The sequence below is a fragment of the Corythoichthys intestinalis genome, chromosome 22 (assembly GCF_030265065.1).
Source record: "Corythoichthys intestinalis isolate RoL2023-P3 chromosome 22, ASM3026506v1, whole genome shotgun sequence".
NCBI classification, from domain to species: Eukaryota; Metazoa; Chordata; class Actinopteri; order Syngnathiformes; family Syngnathidae; genus Corythoichthys; species Corythoichthys intestinalis.
In genome coordinates, this window is record NC_080416.1 from 8,838,778 (window position 1) to 8,861,634 (window position 22,857).

Consider the following 22,857-nt stretch of genomic DNA (forward strand, 5'->3'; position numbering starts at 1 on the left):
TAATAAGGCTGCAACAACTAATCGATTAAATCCATTAAAATCGATAATAAATTGGTAACTGTAAGCATCGAAGTCTGGAAACTGTAATAAAATATTTTTTAAGGGAATAGTCATCCATTTTGTCTTCGTTACTTGCTTAAAACAACTTTAACTTGTGTAGGTAATTGAAAATAAAAAGACATATATCCAATTAACCTTTTAATTAATCGTCCGATTAATCGATTATGAAAATAATTGTTGTGTTTTCAGGTTTTTTTTTTCCCCATTAAAAAAAAATCCTCTTTAAGGTTCTCATCAAAACTTGATTGCATAACTGATTTTACTGCCTAAAAAGAACAAAAGCGAGAAGTCACACTGCATCTTTCACATGACACTCATTATTTTCACATTTATTGTTTTTCTCTTTTGAAAGGACTCCATATTCATATTAGAGCGACGTTACAGCAGCATCCACGCAAAAGAGCGACCAAATATACAGAATTAACGGGAGCGCACAGTCAGCAAATATATTGCTTTTTTAACCAGGGAACGATGATCAACATCTAACCGTAGACAAACACGCTAAAAACACGTCACCGTCAAATAAAATACTCAAATAAATACTATATTTATCATACACATCTCCATTTGCGTACCATGACGTGGTGAAAACGCAGTTTTATCGACGTCTTTGGATGGCGAGAGACTTCTGAAAGTGGAATGAGTTAGACAAGGATGGGCAGGAATGTCAAAGGGTGGCAAACCGAACGGCTCTTTTAGACTTTGAAGTCCAGAAGGTTGCAGTCGATCTTGTAGTAAACATATGGGTAGTACTCCTGCTGGCTCAGGTTCAGACCGGGGATGTCCATCGACGCCTAAAAAGAAGAATATTTTAAAAAACAAAGATGTGAGATGTGGACTCTTTTGACAAAATGCACATTTTGAAACCTTTTATAAGGTGAATTTTTTTGTTTGTTTAATACTATGCAGTTTTAAAAATCTATATGTTTTTATTTGTATTTCTATTTGTTGTATTCATTTTATTCTTATAATTTTTTGTGTGTATTAAACTATAAATTTACTAACCATTAAAATAATTAAAACAAACAATACCCTTTAAGATTCATTCATTTTGTTATTTTATTATCATTTTTATTCATCAACATGTATTTGCTTAATTATCAAGAAATACTGTTAAAATAGTCTCATATAATCATAACAGTATAAATGATAGAAAATGATGTTTTTTTAAAAGACCAAAAACATGCCCTATAAAGGGTTAAAAAAATGAAATAAAATTAAGACGCACATTTTGCCATAAATAACCCAAAATATTTTGACCACAAGTTATATAATCTGTAATAAATGAATCATTAATGCATGTTTGATATGGTTTTATGTGTATATTTTCTATATATTTCAGTATTCAAAAACCAGATGAGAATATTTCATTGTTTAAAACAATTTCCAAATTAAAAATACAAAAATAGGCTAAACAGATCATATTAATGCATTTACTTTGAACATAACAAAAATGTAATAAAAAATCATTTAAAAAATAAATACCGGTAAGATAATAGTTGATGTTAACTGTTTGGCTGCTATTTTGACTGGTCATAACCAGATTACTTAAAACCCGAATTTAATTATGGATTACGCTTCAAAAAAGTAATCTAGTTACTTTATTGATTACAACCAAAACAGGAAGTAACTATAAGCAGTTACCATGGAAACGAACTTGTAGTGCGAACCTTTCTCACATTTTCTATTCAAAATGATCTTTGTACAAGACTACAATATTAATTACACATAAATTATGAGGCAATAAAATAGTAACACACAGACATTAAGGAAACTAACTTTAATCGGATTACTGGTATGGAAAAATGATCGCTTTAGATTACCATTACTGAAAGAAAGTAATCCCGTTAGTGACAACACCGGTCAGAACAGATTCGTCTTCAACGGCAGGTTAAATGACTGTACGTTCGATTCGTGAGTGCCCTACAAAGACCACCATGTCAGACTTCCTGTTCATTTGTGATGTTGTAACGCTCACATCGATGATGGCGGCGCTGCTGTCCAGGTGTTTGTAAAGATCGTAGAGAACCTCCCTCAGCTTCTTCATGTTCTTCTTGTTGGGCTGCAGGAGCATGGCCTGAAAGTTCACCGGAAGGCCATATCTGCAAATAACAAAAACATTTCTAGGAACACATCCTGCCGCCATTAATCGGCTAATCAACAACTTATCCGTTACCAAATTAATGAACAACTATTTTGATTCATGAGCAGTTTAGTCGACTAATCTCAAAAATATTTTGTAATTCACCATCAAAACAATCGCTTGTGGGTACTAGGGGTGCGACAATTAGACATGTGCCAATTACTGATTTCAAGGTATACCGTGGTATGAAAACGTCACGGTTTCAAAACTGCAAACATTTTCCGTCACACCGTCCCAAAGTTATTCGCAATTTTTTATGTCCCAAAAAAGCTGAGAGAAACTCAAGGCTCAACACTCCCTACCGGTTGTTGCTCAGTGTCAGTGAGTCAGCTGTGCTACACGATGGCTGGAGGAGGTGAAACTCCTGAACCTCCCCCACCCCATCGAAGAAAACGAAATCTCTGGTATGGGAATACTTCAGCTACAGCAGTACTTCTCAAATAGTGGGGCGCGCCCCCCTGGGGGGGCGCAGAGCAATGCCAGGGGGGGCGCATGTGACCTCGGGGAACATGTTTTATGTGGGTTTTTTTTTTTTTTTTTTTTTTTTGCCGTACTGGAATAAAGTGTACTTGCACATCCACTCAGTAGGTGGCAGTGGCGCTCTCATTTTCAGAGTGCGCGCAGTATTTTTGAACTAAGGAAGAGCACTCAGCACACACAGACAACAGATATGAAGAGCAGTGTGCCACCGCCGTTTTCGAAAGCCGTTTTCCGACCGGACTCACTCACGCAGCGACCCACTGTCTTGTCCGGTTCTCACGTCGCCGCCCGAGAAGTGCCATTTTCGGCTTGGGATCGTCACGACGACTGCCCTCACCTACGGTTCTACCTCGGCCGCCGTGAATGCGCTTTTTTCGTGCCGTTTGCCTTTTAGCTTTGACTTTTAATACAGTGGGTGATGATGAAAGACCACTGTTTACTGTGTCTAAAAATAATTATAGCAGACAGCAAGAAGCCAAATCAATCATTGTTAAGCCGCTTGATTTTTTCAGTGAAAACGTGCCGTATATTGCCAACAATCGTCCTGCTTTGTCAGTGTTATATCAGTAAGCCAGTGAGCATTGTTAGCATGCTAATTGAAAAATAACTCCACATCATTGCAAAGGAGGTAAATACTGTGAGCAGCAAAAATAAAAACTGTCCTGTCCAAGGACACTCCCCCCCCCCCCCCCCTTTTATTCAGATTTGTTTTTTCGGTCACATTTTTTGGCACATTGTCCTCATGAGTGAATGTTTCTAATCAATTTTAATTTGGTATTATTTACTGATTTTATTACATTTTATTTTTCTGTATCAAATGGTCAAAAATGTACCTTGAGTGTATTTTTTAGTTTGGATGTGAATTTTTTTTTTTAATTCAGGCAAATTGATGCACATCAAGTCTTCTCTGTTACAAACAAAACAATGTTTATAATAAAGTTATACTTTATTATAAGTTGATCTATGTTGCTTTTTTTCTTTATTAGAAAAAAAGGACACAATGTTAGGCAGATGCGTATTTATAATAGTAATTTTATAGACAAATGATACTATTTACAGTGGCGGCAGAGAGTTTGGGGGGGCGCGAAACATTTACGTCTTCCTTGGGGGGGCGTGACAGAAAATAATTGAGAAGCACTGAGCTACAGCAAAGTAACAGATGGCTGTGGCTTAGAGGAGGGCCAACTGACATGTAAAACACGTTTTGCGGAGGGTAGCTGCTGAGGAGGCAATACCTCCAATATGATTTCACATTTATGATTTAGCATTTATACAAAATGAAAGATTAGTTAACACTATCATGAAAATTTCCCACCAGCTCCAGTGTGTTTAGTGTGTCTAGCGGTGGGTGGTAAAACGTGGTGTTTTTTTCTCTCTGGCAACTGCCTGTGTTGAGAAGAGTGTGTAAATAGTGTCAACATAATACGAGTGCTTTTTATGGAAAATAATTCAATCATTTTTGTTCTGATGGTAATAATGTTGAGCTGCATTTACTTACATTTTATTTAGAATATTTCCCCCAAAAAATTAAATTTATTTTAACCTAACATTTACACTTATGTTCCAATTTGCTAATATGTTTTGAAAAATAAAAATCCAATGGAAAAGTTTTTTTTTTTTTTAACCCAGATATCTCAAAGTAACACATTTTAGAGCTGTGATTGCAAAAACAGGATACCGTGATATTTGGCTTAAGGTTATCATTAGGCATGTGCCGGTATGAGATTTTCACGGTACGATAACCGTGAGCAAAAATACCGCGGTTTCACGGTATTGCAATTATAGCTCCAAAATTTTGAGATGTATGGGTTTAAAAAAAAAATTTTTTAATCCATTGAACAGGATTTTTTCAAAACATATTTGCAAATTGGAACATGAATATAATGTGAAAATAAAAAAATTAACAAAAAATAACAAATATTATATAAAATTAAAATAAATAGAACCTAGACTATACCCACAGCCACAGCCCAAGTTGCTCAATATTAGAGTAAGAACAAAATAATTGCTATAAAAAGTAAAAACACTTCTAAATAAAATTAAAAATATATACTGTATGACTTTTTTTTTGAGGGGGGAAGCTCAAGTGAAGTTTCGCCATTTTCAGCCACTGTGTCAACTCTAGTCTACATGATGCCATGCCTTTGTGTTAAAAAGAACAAAGAATTCATAAGTTAATAAGTTAGTTAAAAATGTATGAGTTAGTTTTATAAATTAGTTAAAATGTAAATATTGTTGAGGAAAGGTTTCATCTGAAAAAAAAAAAAGTGAGGAGTGAGACCTCCTCTCTCAATTAGCGATCTTTGACGCGATTCTTTTTCTTTCCCTCCTTCATTCAAGCTTTTCTCTCACTCAGCGGCTATGAGACATAAAAGAAGCTGCTCTCCCAGTTTAGCCTAGGTTAACATTCGTCTTTGTAAGTTGTAGTTAGTTTGTATATTGAATTTGAAAGGAAAATGTGTGTTTTGTTTTTGGCAAACTTTTTAATGGTGCTACTGCTATCCTGTTGAACCTAATCACACGTGGAAAAATACAATTGTACAACGTTTTAAATGTATTCATTTATATATTTCACCACAATTTGAGAGCTCAATAAATTGAAGAAAAGTACACCTTGTGTTTGGAGGATTTGTTTTTGGGTTTGCTGGCTGTTTAGTGACACTCACGGCAACAAACGGGAAGGGGTGAGCGGTGCCGCACCAAGCCACTTCGGCTGCATTTTGGCATTTGAAAAATAGCGAATACCGTACTAAGGTATGACGGAAAATTTTAGTGGTTTTGAAACCGTGACGTTTTCACACCACGGTAAACCGTGAAACCGGTAACCGGCACATGTCTAGTTATCATATCATGAGAATCTCTTACCCAGTGACGATATATCGAAAAGATGATATATCACGAAACTTTGCATCCCAAAAGGTTATCCATATGAGCACGCCAAGAAGCGATACATCGTTTTAAAACCGTGTCACTGTTTAAAAAAGGAGCCATCAGGTTGCTACCATTAGAATACTGTCAACGTTAGCTCACTGGCTGCTAGACGTCCAATTCATTTTGACTGGAATGGACGTCTAGCACCGTCAATGGCACTCAAACCAGAGCATTCACAGCCAGTCTTTTGTGGGCATTTGTTTGAAGTGGTAGGGAAGGCAGCAAATGAACGTTCGTTACCCTCCTACTTCAAATGGATTGGACGTCTACTCATGGTAAACTCATTCCAATTCACAGCAGAATTATGAAAATAGCTTGAATCGATTATTGTTGTATCGCGAGATCATCATTACCTTGTATTGCAAATCATATCGTACCTCAGGACGGACTCCACGAACACACGTAGCGCTTTTATGTGGATCCACGCAATGAAGGCTTCACTGAAGTTGACTTTGAGCCACCGGACCAGAGGGCCCTAAAATGGGAGCCATGTTGAGAACCGCGCAACAAGTGCGCGCGCATATGCGGAGACGTACAAACTGTTTCTTCTTGTCGGTGGATAAGCGCGTCATCTCCTCTTTGTCTGCTTTCATCTCTTCCTCGTTGTACTGGAAGTCACGCACTGTGAACCTGAACAGAAAGCAAGCTCTTTTTGTGACCGTGTCAGTCATTTTGAAATGAGTTTCAGGCACGAATCGAATTTTTTGTACTATTGACATGAATAGAGAATGAAGGTTTCAATTAAAATGTGATTCCATTTATATTATTGATGGTAGCTTTTCATGTTCCAATGGCGTTTCTACCCAGCCAAAAACGTTTGACCTACCGACACCACTCATACACCAAAATGACCAGAATTCTCTTTAGTTTGACATCCTAAAAATGACCGTTCACCCAAAACCGTGTTTTTTTTTTTTTTTTTTTTTTGGTGGGGGTGGGGGGGAACAAAAAGGGGACATTTCAAAACATTACTTGACCTATTATTTTTGTCTTAATCACAACGCAGTTCAGCTAAAATTTGCCAAAAACACTCATTCATTTCTAATGGCCCAGATTTCCCACTGATTTCATTTAATTAGAGTGGCGTTGTAATGGTTTGTTTTGAAAGTGTTTGCATTTAGTTTTATTCATTTGGGTGGATACGCTGCCCTCGAGTGGCAACAGTGACTATGAAATAACTCATCGAACATGGCTGGATCCAGCTGCTCCCTGTTAAGACCAACGTATGCTGAGTTTTTGTTTGAGCTAATACTTTTTTGTTCATTCGTAATTTAGTTTAAAGGTATTTTTAGCCGTTTTTTGTGGGACTATGTGTTTGCACCATTTCTTAAGAGCAGTGTTGTTTTCGTCAACAAACAGTTTTTCATGACGATAACGACTTTTGGGAGACTAAATCATAACGAGACAAATACCAGTTTTCGTCTGGCAAGACGAGGACTAAAATGCGTAATAGTTCCGGTCACATGGACACATTTTATGTGTAGTTAGCCTGCATCGTAGCAATGTCTGGTTGTGTCACTCATGTGACGTGCTTCGTCCCACCCACACCCCCCGACTCACCATTGTCGTCTCCAGTATTGAATATACAGTAAGATTTAAAGGTCTGTGCTGAGTGATCATCACACACTAAATGTAACTCGTAGTGTTAGCATAGCATTCGGCTTAGCATTAGGCTAATGCAAACAGCGCATGTCCTCTTCCAACTCGTGAAAATAATGTCGTTTTCCTGCTAAGTGTGAATCATCACCAAGTTAACGTTGTCCTTGTAGATGCTGCAATATGTGCTCGTCTGTCAATGTTCATTCAAAATAGTTGGAAACCTTTATTCATTAATTTTGGAGTAAATCTTTCTATATTTTTAGTAAACGTCGACTAAACCTAGACGAAATTAGTCTTGAGTTTTCGTCAACAAAAACTAGACGAAGACAAACACATTTTGCAATGACTAAAATATTTCTAAGACTAATAAGTAATTTCGTCCAAAAGACTAAGGCTTAGATGAAAATTAAAAGGGATGCCAAAAACAACTCTGGCTAAGACCACTGTTAATTAAAAAAAAAAAAAAAAAACATTAGCATTTTATAGCATTTAAGCTAGCGGCCTTTTGCTATGCAGGTTAGCCAGTTGTTCTTTTGTTGTACTTAGATCCTCATTTATTTATTTTTTATAATGTTTGAAGCCAAGATCAGGTGTTTTAATATATTTTTAAATGAAAGTGCCATCCTGCCTAGTTTGCGTTAACGGGCGGTGATTAATTTTTTAAATTAATCACGTTAAAATATTTGATGCAATTAACGCACATGCCCCGCTCAAACAGACTAAAATGACAGTACAGTGTAATGTATGCTTGTTTGTTTTTTGGTGTTTGGCTCCCTCTGCTGACGCTTGGGTCCAACTGATTTTGTGGGTTAGTACCATGAGTGAGCATGGTGTAATTATTGACATCAACAATGGCGAGCTACTAGTTTATTTTTTGATTGAAAATTTTTCAAATTTTAATAAAACAACACATTAAGAGGGGTTTTAATATGAAATTTTGTACTAAAATTTATCTTTTAAGAACTACAAGTCTTTCGATCCATGGATCGCTTTAAGAGAATGTTAATAATGTTAATGCCATCTTGTGGATTTATTGTTATAATAAACAAATACAGTACTTATGTACCGTATGTTGAATGTATATACCCGACTTGTGTCTTATCTTTCCATTCCAACATTAATTTACAGAAAAATATGGCATATTTTATAGATGGTTTGAATTACGATTAATTAATTTTTAAGCTGTAATTAACTCGATTAAAAATTTAAATCGTTTGACAGCCCTAATTTATATATAAGAAATTTTATTTTGAATTCACATTTAATGCTCTTTTGAAAGTGCAGTCCTAGCAAGCCTTTGTTTTACATCTCTGCAACGAAGTAAATGTTCCTAATCTGATTATACAAAGTAACAACTGTAATTTCTGGACTATAAGGCGCACCTGACTATAAGCCGCCACCCACCAAATTTGACACGAAAACTGCTTTCGTTCATGGATAAGCCATTATGGACAATAAGCTGCAGCTGTCCTCACTGTATTATGGGATATTTACTCCAAAAGATATGAACCGGTAACACTTTATTTGACAGCGGCATCATAAGACTGTTATAAGACCAATCAACCACCTTGAAGTTTTGAATAAAGTGGCTGCAAAGCTCCATGACTTCAAGAAGCTTCATTCGGCCATCACTGCTCCCTCAGGGGAGACAGTCAACCTCTGCTGCCACCTGCTGTCAACACTGCTGTTGTCCAACATGCCTCCTAGCATGCATTACAATGCTCCAGATGTAAATAACAATCAAAGTTCATGTTTTTTGTTCATTATTTCTTCAGTTACTGTTTCAGTGGTTTAATTAATTGGTATTTGGTAACACTTTATTTGACAGTGGCGCCACAAAACTGTCATAAGACCATCATAATAATAATGACATGACACTGCCATGAGCATTAATGAATGCTTATGACAGATGTCATTTTGTGTCATTCGGCAAATTATCTCACTTTTTGAATGAATGTAAAAGATCCGAGCTGGACACAAATGGGAGTGTTGGTGACAAAATTTCCGGATGAAATTCATTCATTCATTCATCAATACCCATGACAGTGTCATAATCATATCATAATTATGACGGTCTTATGGAAGTTTTATGACACTGCTGTCAAATAAACTGTTACCTATTAACCAAAATAAATCAATCAATAAGCCGCACTGGACTATAAGCTGCAGTATTCAAAATGAGGGGGAAAAGTAGCGGCTTATAGTCCGAAAATTTCGGTAGTTGATACATTAATCGACTACTAAAATAATCGATAGCTGCAGCCCAAGCTGCCACTGACAACTATCATTTACTTGTGAAAAACTCATTTGCAGAAGGATGACTGGACACTAAATGATTGGACATCTTGCATCATCAATGGAACTGAAAGAGTTAAAAGCAGGCTTAATTGAGCTTACTTGTTTTCCCTGGCCTTGTGCTTAAAGTCGTCCACCGCCTTCCGGAAAAGCGTCACGCTGAACAGACCGCTGTCGTTGTCTTCGAAAAGCAACCTGAACCCAGGTGAGCTAGTTAGCATCTCCTCGTTCTCAACGTTAGCCAGTTCTGAAACATTTTCGACGGAGTACTCGCTTGGTAGAACGCGGCACCACCATCTCCGCCAAGGTTTCGTATGTCTTCTGCCAGTCGACGAAGCTCGTCCTGATTGCGACGCAAAAATACATGATCAATTTCTGACCTTTGTTCAACTCATTTTTGACCACACTTACTTGGGAACAACCACCAACATGGTCACCAAATACTCTGAGTCAAGCACGAAGTCGTCTTTCTTCACAATGTCGGCCAGGCTTCGGGTCAGCAAGCTTCCACTGAGAGACAACGTGAGTGCTTTTAAAGTTAACGCCTGCATTCGAGAAGACTAACCAACTTCTTAAAGAAACACGCACGCGTTCTTGCGTTCCAGGTTCTGCAAGTTCCCCTTCAGGTTGTTGTACGCCGACGCCCGGGCCTTTAAATCGTTGTCAATCTGCGTCGCTTGCTAAAAAAAAGTCACAAAGAATACAACAGTATCCGAACTGCGTCTTAAAGACAAAATTTCTCTGACCGACCTTGGAGACGATTTCAGAGATGTTCTTCAGCGACTGCTTGATGGGATACTTGGCCATGTCCCACTGGAATCTGGTGATGTAAGTGACCAGGTCCACTGGAGAACAACAAATAACGCCATCAGCATACGCTTTCAGGAGAAGAATTGGCATATTTCTATGTCTTACGTCCGTTAGCCAACAAGTTCTCCTGCACTTTGTCGCGACTGTCCTCCAGGACGTCGGCCATGTACTGTGCCACCTTCTTCACCACGCTGCGTCCACACAAAAAAAAGATCGGATTTTGAACTCATTGGCTGTCATTGATTTTGAGTCACTTTCTATTCATTTGGGGACATTTTTAAATCACTTCCTTTTCAATAAACCAAACCCACTGATGGCGGGAGATGTACAATTGGTTTGAAGTCAGAGGGATGACAGCTGCCACTTCAAACCGAATGGATGTCTACTTGAGACAAACTCATTCCAATTCATAGCAGAAGGATGAAACTAGCTTGTTTTTGTGTTTACTAGATGTTTTGTAGAATACAGTGGTACCTCTACATACGAATTTAATTCGTTCCAGGACCTTGTTTGTAAGTCGAAATGGTCGTATGTCGAGCAGGATTTTCCCATAGGAATACATTATAATTCCATTAATTCGTTCCAAAGCCTAAAAACATATACTAAATTCTTAATAAATACTGCTGGCACTGTTACAAATGGCAATTAAACATAGAAAAACAAATAAGTTATAAATAAATAATTCAGAATAATATAATAATAAGAAGAATAATTAATAATTATTCCTGTAAATAATGTAACGAATCGGATTCTAATATGGCGGACACTTTTTACTGTCCCTGAACGCACCGCGAAGTGAGATAGGTCGGTGCGGTAGAGATAATACTTTCGTTTTCTTGAGAGCAGTCAACTGCTTAAGACAATGGGCGTTTTGTGTTGGATAAGTTCTTAAATTAATGATAAAAACGTGACGAAGCTGGCGATTTCCTTGGCAATGTTACCACAATGATAATTTTCACCTTAACTTATAAATAGTGGCGAACGGTGGTCGGAAGAGGACCACGGAGCTGTATTGTTGAGCCAGTTCAGGCTTTTTACTGTCCCTGAACGCACCGCGAAGTGAGATAGGTCGGTGCGGTAGAGATAATACTTTCGTTTTCTTGAGAGCAGTCAACTGCTTAATGGGCGTTTTGTGTTGGATAAGTTCTTAAATAAATGATAAAAACGTGACGAAGCTGGCGATTTCCTTGGCAATGTTACCACAATGATAATTTTCACCTTAACTTATAAATAGTGGCGAACGGTCGTCGGAAGAGGACCACGGAGCTGTATTGTTGAGCCAGTTCAGGGACACGCACCCCAAGCTCATATTTTTCTATAACTTGCATCTTCATTTCAAAGGTAAGCATCACTTTTTTCCTTGTTTCTCCAACTGTATCAACTTTTTTTGAAAACTGTGTTGATTTCTCACACAAGAAAATCCACCGTGCGTTCGTTTGCAGTGCTGTCATGTCGTCGTATTTCGAGCAACTCGTCGGATGTAGAAACAAATGGCGGCTCAAATTTTACGTCGGATGTCGAAAAGATCGTGTGTCGAAGTGATCGTATGTAGAGGTACCACTGTATCTTAGAATGATTTCCTGACCCATGTATCGATAATTGTTCTATCTAGGGCTGCAATCATTGATTTAAGTCATTGATTATTCTATCGATCAGTTAGTTCGAATAATCGAGTCATCGGATGATGAACATTTAATGCGTTGCAGAATACATTTCAGGCGATGTAAAACAAATAAACAAATGTTTATCCTTGCAATAATATTTGTTTTGGCTTACACTTTCAAAAGCGCATTAAATGCAAATATAAAATACAATTCCTGAATGTTTCTTCAAATTAAGATACGTGAGCTTAGCCTTAAATGCTATAAAAAAATTAATACATCAGGATCTAAGTACAACAAAAGAACAATTACACTAATTTTCGCACAATAAGGCGCACCTGACTATAAGCCGCAGCCCACCAAATTTGGCACGAAAACGGCATTCGTTCATAGATAAGCTGCACTGGACTATATACCCTACCCACCGACGTCACAAAACCACGTGCTCGCTGTGTGGTTCCGCCCACTTGTCCGTCATTTTGTCTCTGTATTAGCATTGTTTTCAATTGATCGAGGAATTTAAAATGCATTTCATGGAAGACCCGGTGCTTTCTGATGCCGTAAACTCACTGGATGTGTTGCATAAAAGGCGTTATGTGGAAAAGCTTCGTTCTATACAGTCGCCAGATCCATATTTGATGCCCAAATCGATGTTTTTCGACCCACTGTCTTCGCCCTGTCTGCCTGACATCTGCTACGCTGATATTTACAATTATCTTGTCCACACAAAATCAGCCTATTCCCACGAAAATTTGAAAAACTTCAAGAGCTTGGAGGCTTATAAATACTTCGTTGCTGGTTGGGTGAAACAGGTCCTCGTCCACGAAAATTCGGCAGGAATCTATCTTGTGCTTGGAAAGGTGAGTTACCAAATTTTCAATTCAAAATCTTTTGTTATTGCTAACATCCACTGTCAAGTCTAATGTATTTCATGTCGTTTGTCAATGGAGTTAAGGCTTTTAATGTTTATATGGTTTAGCGATAGCACTCTCACTACATACATACGTGTATGTTGTCTGCAATTAGCCTAGCAATGATCTTAATTGTGGTTATTTGTCAGCCCCGTAGACGAGGCCAGTTTCTTTCACTTGGTACCAGCTAAATATTATTCAAAAAATAACGATGGTGGAAGAAAGGGAAGTCACAAACATCTTGAATTTGAAACTATGTCGTACTACGTCGTATGTTGTCGGCGATTAGCCTCGCAATGATCTTAATTGTGGTTATTTGTCAGCCCAAAACCCTCTAAGTATATCTTAAATGCATCTTACCGGATAAAAATGACTACTACATAGTCTGTGGTGATTTTTTGGTGCCCAGTTTTCACGTCGAATTGCAGCCGTCCATTTCGCTCTCCTCTTTGGATCCCTCGGAATACGGTAAAACTTCAAGTCTCTCCTTCCATCTTTTCTGTTAGTGCAACCAACAGCCACACGCCTTCACCATTTTGATTATTAATGTTAAGGAGCAGAAAAACACGCCGTAAATAGGAGAAATGTACGTAGCCGTAACAGGTTAACACTATGTTTTGACGGACAAGTGGGCGGTACCATTCAGGAGAGCGGAGTTGTGACGTCACGTGGGTAGGGTCTATAAGCTGCAGCTGTCCTCACTGTATCATGGGATATTTACACCAAAAGATATTAACCGGTACAACATTATTTGACAGCGGCATCATACGACCGACTGTCATAAGACCAAATGAACCATCATTAAACTTTGAACCAATTACTGGAAAGCTTTATTGCTTCAAGAAGCTTCATTTGGCCATCACTGCTCCCTTGGGGGAGACAGTCAACCTCTGCTGCCACCTGCTGTTGACTGTTGTCACCCAACATGCCTCTTAGGATGCATTGCAGCGCTACAGATGTAAATAACAATCAAAAATCCTGTTCTGTGCTAAATATTTCTTCAGTTACTGTTCCAATTGTTTCATCAATTGCTAGTTATGGTATTTGCTAACACTTTATTTGACAATGGTGCCATAAGACTGTCATTACACAATCATAATTATGACATGTCTCTGTCCTGAGTGCTTATAACAGATGTCATTAAGTGTTATCCGGCAAATGATCTCACTTTTGAATGGATGCAAAAGATCCAAGATGGACAAAAATTGAGTTAGTGACATAATTTGCCAGATGACACTTAATGACAAAGCATTCAGTAATGTCCATGATAGTGTCATGTCATAATTTTGATGATCTCATGACAATCTTATGACACTGCTGTCAAATAAAGTGTTACCTAAAAAAATCAACAAATAAACCGCACTGGACTATAAGCCACAGGTATCAAAATGAAGGAAAAAAGTAGCGGCTTATAGTCCAAAAATTACGGTAGCTAACTTGCATGGCAAAAGTCCGCTAGCTTCAATGCTATTAAATGATCACTTTTATTCTTTTTTTACAAACCTCTTAACAAATCGTTCAAACACATATACTCACCAAAAAAAAAAAGCCAAATATACTTCTAAACTAAATAACGAATACATTATAAAAAAACATTTGCTCAAACAAAAACATACCTTACGTTGGTCTTAACAGGGAGCAGCTGGATTCAATCATGTTAGATGAGTTATGTCATATTCACTGTTGCCACTAGAGGGCGGTGTATCCACCCAAATCTATAAAACTAAATCTTTCAAAACAAACCATTACAACGCCAATCAAATGAAACGATTACCCGAAACAGCAAAATTTGATTTGAAGCTTTTTTCTAATCGAATTACTTGAATCAATCTAGGGCTGTCCCAAACGACTAATTTCCTCCCGATTAGTCAGGCGACTATTTTTACGATTAGTCGACTAATCATTTTTTTTTTTTTTTTTTTTTACTACCTTAATAATGAAATTTTTGTTGAAGAATTTTTTGTTGAAGCTTATTAATTCACAAAAAACATTTTGGAACACCTAAATTCTTTATTAACGTATGAATAAATAACATAAATATCAATAATAAATCACAAACAATGAGGTCAAATGCTGCTGGCATTAACTAGTGTGGAAAAAAATGTAAACGGAAACACTAAGACTTCACCTCTTAACAGGAGTCAAAACAATTCTAACTCTTTTTGTGGTACGTCATTGTCTATATTGTTCTAAATGTTAAAATGAATTGCAATGTCCCGGACAACCATTTTCAGAATACTTTGTGTGAGTTCAGATGCTTTTTCTGGTGTGCATTCCGCATTTTGGGGGGGGAGGGGAAAAACGGTTCAACTTTTGTTTGTTTTAACCTGAAAATAGATCAAGTAGAGGGCACACTGAAATATTACCACAATTATTTTGAATGAGAGGCACACATATTCATAGTAACAAAAATTAAATATATCGCATTAATTTATTTATTTAAATATAGTATACAACTACAGTGGGGAGAACAAGTATTTGATACACTGCCAATGGGTTTTCCCATTGGCAGTGTATCAAATACTTGTTCTCCCCACTGTATATGTATATACACAATGATACTTTATAATATAAAGTAACTAATATTAGTGCAGTCATGGATTACAGTAAGCAGGCCAGTGCTGGTTCCATATATATTTTTATAATACAAGTGGGAGCTTCCATGATCCTAATAAATGTAATAATAATTTAAAAAATATATATAATTATATCATATACATATTATTTTATTAAATAAAAATGCACATTGATACGACGCACATAAAGGTAACTTCCATTTAAAAAAAAAAAATCGTTAGAAAGTTGTATGGACTTACAATCCGCTAGCTTGTTGTTTCTTGTTGTCTTCGAAAATTATACTTCGGTGACGGCGCTCCAAGTGTTCGTTCATAGCCAACGTGCTACTGTGGTATGCGAGCTTAGTTTAGCAAACAGTGGCACCCCCCATATTTTACTTGAAATAATTCCAGGCTCTGGCTATTCTGGTCCGCTTTTTTGGCTTTAGGCCACTTTCACGTGTCACCAATTCTGCCCTGTTTGGTAACTGGCGGTGTTTTCAACTCCTTGCCTAGTGAAGAGTGAACCGGCGATTCACTTGGCTCGTTGTCGTGGTTCGTCCGATTTCCCCCTCAGGTAGGCGGCGGCGTGCATAAAAACACCGAGAGGCGTCGGATGGCTCTTTTTGGATACTTTTATTGACCAAAACAAAAACGCTGGGGACGCAGCCACTGAACTCCGCGGTGCCCGCGCACTTTCCCAACTCACTGATCTCGCTCGCCCACTTTCTTCCTCTTTGCTCAATCTGACAATGCCCGTCACATTGAAATAACAGCGGCCCCCTTGGGGGTGCCAGTAACAACTGCTTGCATTGTGAGCGACTGCCATTCTAAACATTATCCGCATGTTTGTTTTTTGTTTTTTAACCCGTCGACGGTATGTTTTGCCCGTCGACGCATTCAGCTCATCGATGACGTCGACAACGTCGACTAGTCGGGACAGCTCTAAATCAATCGACTGTTTGTTGCAGCACTAGTTGTATGGCCACCTTGTTTCGGAAATCATATCGTAACGTGAGCTACCCAGAGGTTCCCACTATGGCTGCAGCTATCGATTATTTTAGTAGTCGATTAATCGATGAACAAGTTAGTTCGAATAATCAAGTAATCGGATAAGAAATATTAGAAAATTAAAATACCTGAGCCACAAATGGTATTAAAAAAATAAAGGAGGATTTAAGTACAACAAAAGAACGATTGGCTAACTTACACAGCAAGAGTCACAGCAAGAGTCCGCTAGCTTAAACGCTATATAGTTGTTGTTTTTTTTAAACAATGCTCTAAACAAATGGTTCAAACACATATTCCCACATAAAACGGCTAAATATACCTATAAACTAAATTACGAATGCATTAAAAAAAACATTACCTCATAAAAAACTTGCAAAACAAACCATGACAACGGTAGTTTAATTAAACGAATACTCGAAGCAGCAAAATTTAATTCGGATCTTTTTTCTAATCGAATTACTCGAGTTCATTGATATATCATTGCGGTACTAGTTCCCACTCCTAATGAATACTATACATAAGTTGAAAGCCTAGCAAAACTATGAAAAAAAGTGCAATTTATAGTCTGGAAAATACGGTAATTAACGCTACATTTTACCTTTCCACAAATGTGTCCAGCTTGGCCAACTCGTCCGACAGGCCCACCAGGACATCCAGGGTGCCCACCTGTCGCATAAATGGAAATTATGACTTCACCTTTACAGATTTGTGTCAAAACAGTTTTTTAAATTGTGCTCACCTTGAGGTCAGGGATGCTGAACTTCGTATTGGCGGAGAGGTTGTTGGTACGTGTGGTGGCCACCATCAGCTTGTCCCACGTCTGCTGACACGTCTTCTCGCCCGGCGCCGAAATCAACCAGAATTCCGTCATGGTGTTGCTGTTGATAATCTAAGCTTCTACTAATGCAGGAAGAGCACTAGAAGGGATGTTCGGAAAAATACAATGTTATTACATATAGGTTACATTAGTATTTTTGGAACGAGAATACCGAAGTCAATCTTAAAATAATAATTATTTTAAGAGTTAAGGCGTCTTTTCTTTTATTATCGAATGACAACACCTTGTGCAAATGTACTTAATGTTAATTCCTCATTTCAAATCCTCATGACATGACTTTGTTCCTCTTTTCAGTTCCATTATTCCACTTGCTGGCTTCACGAACACTCTGCAGCGTGGTGATGACGTCAGAAGAGCTGTTGTCATGTGACAGTCATACGCAGAAGCGATATTTAAAAAATCCACGAGAAATGTATTAGCACAAAACATCAGGAACACAGAAATTCAAACGATACGTGACTATTAAGTGAATAATGTGCTCAGTATTATTAGCATTTAGCTGCGTCACGACAAACGTAAATTGTCGCGTTGCTGTCCTTACCGAAACGTTAACAGGCTTCAACGTTCGCTTGACTCGGTGCAGTTCAGTCAAACAGCTGCAAATTCCCATTCATATCACAAAAATATGTTTATAATACTGATAATGATTGCGGCGTTGCGACTCGGAGGTCCTTCAATTCAGCCTAGCTAGCATCTCAGGTCAGCTGATTTAGCGGAGAGGTTTTGCGCATGCGTACACGAATGTCGAGCGCCGCCACGAAGCCTTCAGTGACTGAAATTGCTTCGTGAATTGCACAACTTTATTTTTTAAAGCGGGAAAATAAGACGTATTTGGTTGATGTTAATTTTAAAATGATATATAATGTAATTTAAAATAGTTTAAAAACTATTGCTTGTAATTTTCACGTTTGAGCAATCGTATACAACCTACATTTTTTTCATTTCCCGGCAGTCTTTAAAAGCCTCATCCTATTTGTTTTGACTTCTGCGTGATTTCCACTCAACAGCGACACTCCTGACAGGATTAAAGCACTGCACTACGTTACACTTGAGTCAAGCCTTCTTCTGGGACAGAAAGGCTTCGTTGTCTATGAAATAAACACATCCAAATTGAAGAAATTGTGATTTTTTTTTTTTTTTAATTTGCTGTGACAGGCAAGTACTGCAGCACAGCTGTAATTCTTTCATAAGCAGGAAAAAAATATTTTCATCGTAATTTGATTATAAAACAATCCCCGATTCACAATACAACCAACCAAATCTTGCACAACAATTAAAAAACAAAATAAACTTACAAATAGTCAAAGTGAATCTCCACATAATCAATTAGTCAACCAATCTGGATACATTGTTCACACTTTGTTTATTTGCTTTTTTCTCGACAGATGATATTTTTATCGGTACAGCCAGAATAGCATATTTCACTCTGTCACTTGGCTGTGGTTTTGTCTCAACTGCTGAAAAAGCACAAATTGTAAACAAAAAGTACACAAACAGCAGATGGCAACACGTGTCTGCAAAAAAAGTTGTCTTGCCTTTTTCCCGCAGGCCTTCCGAATTTGAACTCCTGACCAGCGCCGCACTTAATCAATCCCGACGAAGCAAAACGAATCTTTCCCCTTTTGTGACGCTTGAAATTTGGCAAATACTTTTCAAGCAGATGCGTGACACTGACCAAAGCTAAACGGGCAAAACATCCTGTTAGTGATTTTTCTCTCCCATGGGATTGAAAATCAAACGTTTGCCGGCAACTGTAGATAACCGATAACACTTGCGGCTAACTAGCTAGCTTCCCATTAACAGGTCGACGCTTGTTTTCAAAGCAGACTTTTTTTTACGCGTTGAGAATGTGAGAAATCGTTTTAAAAAAATAAAATTGATGCCTGTAAATTGGATTTAATGCATGATTTTGCGGTCTGACCCTTTAGCAGATGAAACTTTAGCTAGGATTCCCAGGATTCAGCTTGCGCTAAAATTGTTTCGCTTGATGCCGAAAAAGACTTCATTAGATCTTGGCAAGTGTCGTCCCACATTAATCCTGAAAAGCTATACACCCCATTAAGTCTACTTTTACTGTCTTGTTAAGTTGTTAAGAAGACATTTTGTGACATTGGACTTCGTTTGATCAAACACAGGAAAATCCAGCCACAATTAATCGACAACAAATCGATTGTCAAACAGTTTTGACAGTTGATTAGTTGTTCAAATATTGTTGAACGAAAAATTGTCCAAATATTCTTTTTTTTAACCTCTTAACTAGGGTTGTTCCGATCATGTTTTTTGCTCCCGATCCGATCCCGATCGTTTTAGTTTGAGTATCTGCGGATCCCGATATTTCCCGATCCAATTGCTTTTTTTTTGCTCCCGATTCAGTTCCAATCATTCCCGATAATTTTTCCCGATCATATACATTTTGGCAATGCATTAAGAAAAAAATGAATAAAACTCGGACGAATATATACATTCAACATACAGTACATAAGTACTGTATTTGTTTATTATGACAATAAATTCTCAAGATGGCATTTACATTATGAAAATTCTTTCTGTGAGAGGGATCCACGGATAGACAGACTTGTAATTCTTAAAGGACAAATGTGACTTTGTATATTGTGACTAAATATTGCCATCTAGTGTATTTGTTGAGCTTTCAGTAAATGATACTGTAGCCATGCCCAAATGCATGATGGGAAGTGGAACCATGAATGTGCGTAGTGCTACCAATTGATATATCTTCTCTGCGTTGGGAAATATCATAAGGTGTTAAGAAAAAAAACAATTACTACCTTGCTTCCCACGATAGCTCTAATCGTAGGGAGAGGGATTGTAAGGCTTTAGCCAATTAAAATAAGGCTCCAAAGGCTTCCAAAATTCACTCTACTCATTTTACGCTGCCTTTTAGCTCTCTATATACAGTGGGGAGAACAAGTATTTGATACTCTGTCAATGGGTTTTCCCATTGGCAGTGTATCAAATACTTGTTCTCCCCACTATAGGTAAAACGGCGCCATTACTGATTGAGCGCGACAATGCGTGAGTGGGTCGTGCAGCGCATGCATTAATTGCGTTAAATATTTTAACGTGATACAGTTTTTACAAAAATAATTACTGCCATTATCGGGATAAATTTGATAACCCTACCTTAAGCCAAAACTAGACTCTGGATGAGTGTAACATATTACGTCTGTAACGTTAAATACAATTAGAAAACTATTTATTTTTAAAAAATATATTAAAAAAAAGGCATGTCCGATATTTTTTTGCCAATTCCGATATTTTGAAAATGACGTGATCGGACCCGATCGATCAGCATCCCGATCGATCAGGACATCTCTAGTAGATATCCATTTCCCTTGCAGTCAAAATGGATTGGATATCTAACGCCGTCATTGGCAGCTAAAGTATTACTGTGTTCACCGCTAACATGTAACGCATTGTGAATTTCAGGGGCGCTGGAAGTCCCTCACAACATGGGGTGCTGAGGATCTTTCATAGTTATTCCCATCCAAAAGATGCTGTTTTGGGTCCAAATTTGTCATGCTTGCGCGTTTTCTCCATACAAGCTGTCCACAATGGCAGTACATACACATGCTGGATAGTTTACGTACTTCTACTAGGCTACTACAAAGACAGCGTTCCACTTCACCTACAGTGTGTGTTGGAGTTTTTGTATCTGAAACAAAAGCGCCCATGTATTATAAAGCAAATCCCCGCAGCTAGATGGCGCAATGACACACAAACACATTTGAAAACTAAAAGGGCCGATAAGCCTTGGTTTAACACCCCATTTTCCCAACACTAAAATAAATTGCACAGGAATATCCAACAGAGCTATGCACGGCGGCAGCTCAACAGCAACAACAAACAACAATATGGCTACAATGCAAGCGTGTCTTACCTATTTGAAGAATACATACAAGACGAACATCTTCATTTTCAACCTTGAATTGAATTTTAGAAAAGTTTGCTGCTTTTGTTAAGAAAAAATTGCTAATTCGTTTTTATGCCATGTTAACTTAAGCCTCCTGTGTCAACAGTTGTTAACAGGTGTTAAAAAACTTTTCCAACATCTATATTTAATCCCTAAAGTTAAATATGCGATTGTTTCAATGTTTTTATAATTTTTACCCCCCCCCCCCACCCTTCAAAAAAAGCAACAATTTTCCTCCCCAACACCAGGGGGTGCTGCAGTACTGTACAAACAGTATATACGTACAGTATTATACATGTATTACATATAAATAGAAAAATAAGAAAAACGGAAAACATTTTTAATTGATTTTTAAAAAATAATTATTTCTATTTTTTAATTAAAAAGAATAAGATGGGACATCCATCAAAATCTATCATTAACTACCAGCTTTTCGCAGGTAAAATGGATTGGACGTCGATTGCTGTCAATGGCAGTTGATGTGTTGGAAGTGGCCATCATAAGCAGTGTTGGGCACGTTACTTTAAAAAAGTAATTAGTTATAGTTACTCAGTACTTCTTCCAAAAAGTAACTTTAGTTAGTAACTGAATTACTTCATAGTAAAAGTAACTAGTTACCAGGGAAAGTAACTATTTCCATTGTTGTTGTATGTCAAAGAATTAGAAATTTTCTGAGCAGTATTCGAGTCAGTTGAATAGAGAAGAACAGACAGGTAGTTGTGTTAGAGAACCTTGTAATATTTATTGCACCTCACCAGCAACAGATTTATCCTACACTTGAACTGCAACAAAAATAAACAGATTCGAACTGCTTACCACAGATGTCCACAAAAGCTTTGCCCCGGGACATAAATTACACTTTACATGCACGTTCTTTCCTTTAATTTCAACCAACTTGAAATAGTGTTTATATCTCCAAATTTTCCTTTGAATGCCCTGCCATCATATCCCTCTGCATCTGTTTTGCGTGTGTGTGTTTGCCATACGCGCTGTTCCGGTTTGTGTGTGAAAATACCGGCTCTGAAGTATTTTTAAAAAATATTTTTTTTTTTTACCGGTGTTCAGCCATTCCTTACTACGCGGCGAAACATGCTCAGCGCGCTTGCACAAGCATCCGCACGCATGCGCCCATCGGTTAGAAGCGGTGAGTACTCACTATTTTTGTTTTTATTTAGTTATTTAGTACCTTTTCATTGCCTCAAAAATACTTTTTTCATGTACTACCCTATCCTACATTCAACCATTGTTTTTTTGTGTTAGCTTTGAAACACTTGACCACATTAGTCACGTAGCGTATTGAAACCGTCCTTATTTGATATAACTACATTTAAGTATTTTCCTAAGGCATTTTTTAGTACCTTCTGCCTGTATGCATCTAAATAAAACAAGTTTAGGGTGCACGGTAGTACTTTGGGTGTCAAATTCGACTCTTGTTGGACGTTTCGCCGATGTAGGAGATTTTGGCAGAACACCTGATCAAATGGCAACTCCATCGTTCTTGCAAAGGTAGGCTATGTGTGTTTACTATTTTCATTGCCATGAACCTGAACGCACCCCAAGTCTTGGATGACAAATAAACAGAGCAAAGTAGACTCGCTACGGCTGGTAGTTTCTTCAATTTATTCAAAGTAACGCACCGCTTTTGACCGTCAGTAACGGTAACAGCGTTGTAGCGGCGGAAAAAATAGTTAG

General features: G+C 37.7%; 1 protein-coding gene across 1 annotated transcript; it reads right to left on the bottom strand.

Moving 5' to 3' along the window:
* Positions 1-374: 374 nt before the first annotated feature.
* Positions 375-17,954, bottom strand: atp6v1c1b (ATPase H+ transporting V1 subunit C1b). Its single transcript, XM_057828354.1, has 13 exons — positions 17,776-17,954; positions 17,136-17,313; positions 16,995-17,062; positions 10,424-10,509; positions 10,259-10,353; positions 10,097-10,188; positions 9,920-10,018; positions 9,783-9,851; positions 9,611-9,703; positions 6,151-6,244; positions 5,992-6,089; positions 2,039-2,162; positions 375-854 (listed from the first exon to the last, which is right to left on the bottom strand). The coding sequence occupies exons 2-13, from the start codon at positions 17,265-17,267 to the stop codon at positions 756-758; spliced, it is 1,149 nt and encodes a 382-aa protein (XP_057684337.1). The 5' UTR covers positions 17,268-17,313; positions 17,776-17,954; the 3' UTR covers positions 375-755.
* Between the last annotated feature and the right edge of the window lie 4,903 nt (positions 17,955-22,857).